The sequence below is a fragment of the Vicugna pacos genome, chromosome X, assembly GCF_048564905.1.
Source record: "Vicugna pacos chromosome X, VicPac4, whole genome shotgun sequence".
Classification (NCBI taxonomy): Eukaryota; Metazoa; Chordata; class Mammalia; order Artiodactyla; family Camelidae; genus Vicugna; species Vicugna pacos.
The window spans coordinates 97,966,389-97,973,603 of record NC_133023.1 but is presented as its reverse complement, the minus strand read 5'-3'; the positions used below and the strand labels follow the sequence as shown (position 1 = coordinate 97,973,603).

At 47.8% G+C, this 7,215-nt stretch overlaps 1 protein-coding gene across 1 annotated transcript; it reads right to left on the bottom strand.

Moving 5' to 3' along the window:
- Window positions 1–3,420: 3,420 nt before the first annotated feature.
- On the bottom strand, window positions 3,421–4,875 carry HAPSTR2 (HUWE1 associated protein modifying stress responses 2). Its single transcript, XM_006217379.4, has one exon. It carries the CDS (start codon window positions 4,757–4,759, stop codon window positions 3,932–3,934), a length of 828 nt encoding a protein of 275 aa, XP_006217441.1. The 5' UTR covers window positions 4,760–4,875; the 3' UTR covers window positions 3,421–3,931.
- Window positions 4,876–7,215: the final 2,340 nt, after the last annotated feature.

Sequence of the window (7,215 nt, the reverse complement as noted above, 5' to 3'; positions counted from 1 at the left end):
CTTACCTTCCCTGAATGCACAGCTCCAACAGTTTCCCTCAACATAGTAAAGAGTGTGCTTCCCGTGCCAGAGTGCCCTCAAAATAGTACAGGTTTCCTAGCTCCACTTGATCACCAACATAGTAATTAAAGGGTCAGACACAATTATAATAACTAAGGGAGGTACAGCGATGTGAGCAGTGGACTGGAACCTGGTATGGGGTGGCAGTCTTACCAATGAGTCGTTGTAGCCCTCCCTGGTGAGGCCAGTTGCACCATTTGTAAACCGAATAGTTAACCCTGCCCTAGATGATTTCTAAGGTCCTCCTTGGCTCTAAATTTGGGGAGGATCCCACTGTGCACACACTCCTGGAAGAGGTCTGTAAACCTCCTTGAAACCCAAGGCTGCCTAACAACCAGTCCTCCCCTGACCTCTACTCAATCATCATTTCACAAAAGGCAAAGTGATCTAAGTGCAATGTCTCCTAACTTGCAGTTCATAATTTTGATTAGGAAGCAGTGGTTTAATGGCTAAAACATTCAGCTAGAGGTTAGGAAATCAGAGCCTTCTCTCAGCCTACCATAGGATAAAAATGAGGAAATTTCACTTTAATAACAAGTTTTTTCCTCAGTCTTCTCATCTGTGCTCCTAGAAAAAAAAAAGTATGAAATATGCAAAGTGATGAAAAAGATAATATATACAAATTGTGGAGATTCACTTTAAGCCAGCACAGAAAGTTTACCAACAGCGATCAATTTTAACTTAGCCCCTTGAATCAAATCACAAATCTCACAATGGGGTCACTGGGCTTTCAGGCTTCACTGCACATCACAATCACAGAGGCCTCCTTCTGATAGGAGGTCACTTCTGGGAGCCGCCCACTGAAACTGTCATTCACCTGGAGGGCAGTTCTGAAGTTGCCAGCTTCACAAGCAACTCAGGGGATTCTCAAGGGAGGTGGTCATAGGACTGACCACACTTCACAAAATGCTGAATCTAAGTTGGGAAAAGGCACGCAGGGGAGAACCATCTAGAAATTAGAGTATGGGCTTCAGGTGCCTTTCCTGGGCAGTTAGGTAACCAGAGAAAGGGAGGAGAATAGCTATGACTGGGTCTGGATGAGGGCTTCCTCGTCCACTCATTTCATAAATACTTACTGTGTGCCCACGGAGCAGGCACGGTGCTAGACACTGAGGAGTACAGAAGGGAACAGGAAAGATGAGGTCCCTGCCCGCATATGGACGTGCCCTCTCACAACTCTTTGTACCTATCTGCTAAAATGGCTGCAGTTGCTCTGTTAGTCTTGAAGCCCGAGATGCCCCAGGGAGTCCACTAGAGGAGGGCTCTCAAACACAAGCAGCAGAAAAAAGATACAAGGAATGGCTATTCTGTTTCTTCAAGACTAGCCCTCCAAGAGATTCTGCAGCTCAAATTGAAGGCTTTCTCAGCCTTTAAGCAGTGTGGAACACACACTGAAGGTACTTCCTACCTGGTATGGTTTGATGTGTGGGAGGGTGTAAATGAGCAAAGGCTGGCTTTCCAGAGAAAGCGTGGTCAAGTTAAACATCTCCACAGACTTGGTTAACCAAATGGCAAGTCCCCAGTAAACAGCATCCAACAGGGATACCCGGCTATCCCCTGCTCCAGTGTCTCGCTGCAGGACAACCAGGCATCCTGCCAGACCAATGTTCCTAAAGCACACATTGGGTGGTATCACCCTCTGCCCCAGGATAGAATCTAAAGCACTGGGCTAGGCATTTGAGACCCTCTGTACTTGGCCCTTAGCTCCCCTACCCAGCACCTGTGATCCCCTGAACCTACTTTACTGTTTTCCTCCTTCTCAAACTTTGTTAGGTAGCCTTCCCCTGTTAGTATCCCCTGGGCCTTCCCTTCCTACCTATTTTTTCCGGGCCCAGTTCAAATGCCACCTCCTCCAGAAGCTGTGACCCTCTTGACAAGGAGGGCCTCTGTCCTCTGAATTCTTCTGCATAAACTTTGGGTGCTTTGCATACAATCAGAAGTGCTTTCTTGACTATGTTAATTTATCTTTCAAGCCAGGATGTGCTCTTTGAGGATAAGGATTGTTTTTATGTTTTTTTTAAACATCCCTTTTCAGGGCCTAGCACAATGCTTCAGTAAATACTAGTGGAATGCCTCAACAGCAAGTTTTTATCCTACTAGGGAATTCACTTAATTTTGTTCTATTATTTTAACGCATTGGTCAATTACAAATCTATTTCAAAGGCCACACTAATGAAACAGAAACAACTCTTTGATATGAACCTAAAGGCAAGGTATTACTCATCTACCTCTACAATTTTATGCACTGGTTTTGGGAGAGCCTGGGGAGTTATGGACGTTTTAACTTCCCCTTATCCCTTCTATAACCTCACTTTCATCTCATCCACCCCCCACACCACCCAATCCAACCCCTTCGTCACCTGTACTCCACCTCACTCCTTTTCAGAACCAACTGTGGCCTTTTAGGTGTTCCTAGGATTTTCACTTCCAAATTCTTTCCACCCTTACCCACCTCCTCTTATTTTTTCAGGCCAGAGGAGGTAGATCTTTCACTGCTCCAGCTGCAAGGTGCATCCCTCAGGCAAGTTTAGGGACAAGTCTGCCTTAATATCCAGAGTGATGATCCTGAGTATTCATGAGCTAAACACATTTATAAATAATACAAGATCTGGGGTATTTAGGAAAGTTTCAACTATATAACAGTAGTTTCTAGCTCAAACCCAGAGAGTCTTTCTGATTTCTAAATTGATCTATTTTCCTGCTTTTTCTAAAATATAGTGGATTTTAATGTTTTACTGATTTATTATTTAAAGAGAAGGGAGAACATTTATTGGATATCTTTAGGTGCCAAACACTGTGCTAGATATCTGAAATATGGACTTCACCTTATCCTCGCAATGACCTTAGGAGACACACGGTTCCATTTTACAGATGAAAAACTGAGGTCAATAGACATTAAGTGATTTACCCCAAATCAAGCAGTGAATCTGTGGGGCTATCTACTGCTGATTCTTTTAATACAAAGGTCAAGCTATCTTAATTATATCTTGCTATATACCCTTAAATAAAACCCAGAAGTTCATTCTACTTTGTTTCCACTTCAAAAAGAGGTTACCAAAAAGATATAACTTCAGAAAAAAGGAACTTTCTATATCCTTAAGAAAAAGGAGCACCGCTAGGCCACCAGGAATGCCATCTTTGATCTCAGGATCTTGACTGTTGGCTTAACTTTCTTAAAAAGAACATTAAATAGACTCAATTTTCAAGTATTACCTGCCCAACCATCACAGCACCTCTTTACCCCGTCACATAATCATCAAAATATTTAAAAAAGAAAAATCAGCCCACCATGTACACCCTGCAGTTTCTTTCTAGAAATTAGATGCCTGGTACAGTGGGGCAAAAACGGAAGACTCCAGGTTTCACAAAGAGGTCAAGTTTTACATTTTGATAAAATATAACTGAACTGGCAAAAAACCGTTAAACAACCAACCAAACAATAAAGGACCCAAGTATCCTCTAACCAAGTAAACACCTGCTAGTCCTTCCCCTTTAAGACTGTTAAAGAAGGTCACAGTTATTCATTTGACAACATTTATTGAGCACCAGCAATTGTGCTAGATGCTAAGGAATATAACTGATAACTGTGAACAAGAGAAACCAGACTCCCGCTTGACCGGATACTTCTGCATTTAATGGTCTTGCTAACTACTACATAATACTTGTTCTCTGCTAGTATTATATTTCTGGGAAAGTCAGAGTCAGATGTGGCCTCTTCTTGAATACTTTTAAAGTTTCTTTGTGGCAAACTGATAGAAATCTTTGTTTAACTTAGAGAAGGAAGAGATCGTCTCGAGGACCCTTCTGACAAGCACGTTGAAGGCCGGGTTGGCTCGCAAGCAACATGGCGGCAGGCGACCAACGAGGCAGTTTAGGCCATTCGGTTGCGCTTGTGGGTTGGGGAGTCCGTGTCGCTGTCACCACACTGGGCCGAGGGGCGCTTGCGGGTCCCCCCACTGTCCAGGCGGAGGGCCAGTTCTTCCGCGTTGTTTGGGTTCAAGTCGTCCTCGAGGAAGCTACTTCTTCGGCGGCCGCCACTGGCGACACCGCTGGCCTGAGGCGGGGAGCCGGGCGCACCGGACCTCACGCTGATGCTCGCCATGGCGCCACTGAGGCCGTGCAGGGCGATGGCCTCGTGGAACGGCTGCAGGTCGACGTCCACTGACGAGCCCGATTCAGTGGCCGCGGCCTGGCCGGGGGCCCCGGCGGGTGGCTTTGGGGGCGTCCTCGGGTTGCGCGGCGGGGGCGCGGGGGGCACTTTGCCACACAGGAAGCTGATCAGATCTTCGCGGAGAATGGTGCTGCGGCCCTTCTTCACCCATTCCAGCACATCTTTGATGCGACGCTGGTTGCCCACCTGGATGCCCAGGTCAAAACTTCGCTGGTGGGCATCTCCGCTCTCTTTGTAGAGGCTGGTCACGGCCATGGCCGCATTCTGGAAGGGGTCCCACATGGAGAGTCCTGGCTGTTGGCACCCCGTATCCTTGTAGAGCTGGGCCACGGCAGTGGCTGAGATCTGGAAGAGGTGCCACAGCTTCTGCTGCTCCCTCTTGAGCCCCGCCGCATCGGCGGCCGCCTCCTCCTGCATATCGGGGGGCAGCTCCTCTTCCTGCTCGGCCTCGGCCAGGCACTGGCGCTCCCACTTAGAGAACCAGTGCTCCTCGACCTCGGCCTCGCCCTCCTTCGGCTGCTCCTCCATCCTCCTTCTTCTGGCCGCTCCTCTCCTCTACCGCCTCCTCCTCCGCCTACTCGGGCTCCTCCACCTCCACCTCACCTCCTGCTTCGAGCTCCCCTCCTCCTTCTGCGGCCGCTGCCGTTGCCGCCGCCGCCGCCGCCGCCGCCGCCGCTACCACCGCTACCAACGCCTCAGCCGCTACCGCCTCCTCCGCGTGCGCCGGCGGGCGGGAGCGCGGGCGGCGGGGCCCTGAGGCCAACTGTTCCGGCGCGCGCCGCCCGCGGCCCTGGTGCACGCCCCGCCCCGCCCCGCCCCGCCCGGCCCGGCCCGGCCCCCGGCTACGACGCGGAGATAACTCCGCAACCGCCGGCGCCGCCTCGCTGCCCCCTTCCGGCCCCGGGGTCCGCTCCTACGGCCCCCCCATGGCGCCGCGGCCTCCCCGCTGCCGCCGCCTCAGTCGCTTCAGTCTCCTCAGTCGCCGCCGCCGCGGCCCCGCAGCTCGGCCCCAACCCCCGCTCCGCGGCGGCTGCCGCACCGAGAACTCGGAAGGGGGGCCGGCTGGAGCGCTGCCTCAGCGCGGCGCTTGCCTAGCGCTTGGCCCCCTTTTCACACATTTTTGAGACTTGTCGGTTTCATCCAATGAGCTGATCAAATTTTACATCCTATGTTGCCAGAGAGGATTATGGGGCAACTTCATGGTGTCGATCACATCCAGGGCGCCGATCCGGGAAGGCCGGGGGGTAGAGTGGAAAGAGCACGGCCCTCGTGAATAGACAGGCACCCGGAATCCCAGTGCCCTCCACACAGTAGGTGCCCAGGAGAAGTGTTTTCCGTGGATCGAAGCAGTAATTTTGTAACGGAAAAAAAAAATTCACATCAAGCATCCCCTCCTTTCCCCCTCAACCGCCGCTTCTTGGGCCTCAGTTTCCCCAAGTGCCCAACAAGGTTGTTGGATTAGGTCGCTGGAAAGCACTTCCAGTCGTGATTTAGAACTTTACTGCTGTTCCTGTAAAGCACCTCTTCCGGGCTACACTTACCAAATTCTAAGAGTTAACGGTCAGAAACGGCATTGATTTTTTTCCCTCTCAGTATTCTTTCAAGGTTTTCTGTCATTAAAAAAAAAAAAGGGTTGGGGGGTTTTCTACGTGGTCTGCTTTCAACTACTGAAAACTCCAGTTTGAAGAAGGGGAAAGAAAATAGGAAAATGAAATCCCAAACGCGGGATTGTCTGCTCTAGTGTAAAATTCAGTGCGTTTCAGGAAAGAAAAAAGTTTACCTAATTTACAACACCCTAAAAATTCTGGCTAGTTAAAACACCATAATAATACAAAAATTAAGCTAAAACGGTATGTGATACATAAGTCTTTTCCTTGGGTTCAACAACAACCCCTTGTAATGATGCACTCCTTTTTCAGTACAGACAATTCCAGACCAAACTGTGTTAGGAGAAGAAAAATTACCACTGAGCTAAGAATAACATCAAAAATGGGAGGAACTAAAGTAATAATTTTTTTAATTTGTGAAAATTTAGAGCTTTGCAATTTTTGTTGTAGAATATTTGCTAAGTCTTCAAAAAGCCTTCCACAGATAAAGGCAACTTAATCTTCTAGCAAAATATGTGTGATAATTCCCAAGTATGAAACTTAGTATATAAAATAAAATGATCTAATCATTAAGCTTTATCATCTTCCTTAAAAGAAATACATGTTTCTAAGTTAAATATAAAAGCGAAGAAGAAGAAGAAGAGGGGATTGTGCCCTTTCTGTGCAAACCGGGCTTTTTCACGATTCATTAAACCCTTTTTCCATATGTGTAATTGGACTCTCCTCATTTACATAAACGAGGGATGAGGCAAAAGACCTAAAACCAGCCCAAAAGGAGAAATAGGTTTCTTATTCTCCTATGTGAAAAAAATACTGTATTTGAAGAAAACTCCAAGAAGACAGAGCCTCCTCCCCCTGCACACACCCACACATCCCAGCCCTGAAACAGTTCACGGCCAAGGAGATAGCGGGCTTGCCAGAGCTTTAAGGTTGTCCTGTACCCAGTGCCTCACAATTATTATCAGAGGCACATGTTTTTATTTGATTCTCTCTAAGTAAAAAACTTGGACTGAAATGACCGACAGTAGGACAACATATCCTATTTTGTCCCCTCATTTTTTATTGGGTTAAAAACCAAGAAGAAAGACTGCAGTGTCTTTGAAAGAGCAAAACCCTCTGCTTGGGCTTGAGTTGTCTGGCTGGTATCCTCCATTCAGTTGGTTTCAGCACCTGATTAATTAGTTAATTAGTACTTAGAGCTGACTAGCCCCGGTCGGCAATTTTCATGCCCTGCATGGTGAAATGTTGAATCCAGCATTGAAATTTCTGTGTCGCACACCCTAATTATTATCACCCGACTACTTGTAAAACCATTGCACCAAATTATTATAATAGACAGAGCCAGACAACTGTGTGGGAATATGTTCTTTCTGAGAA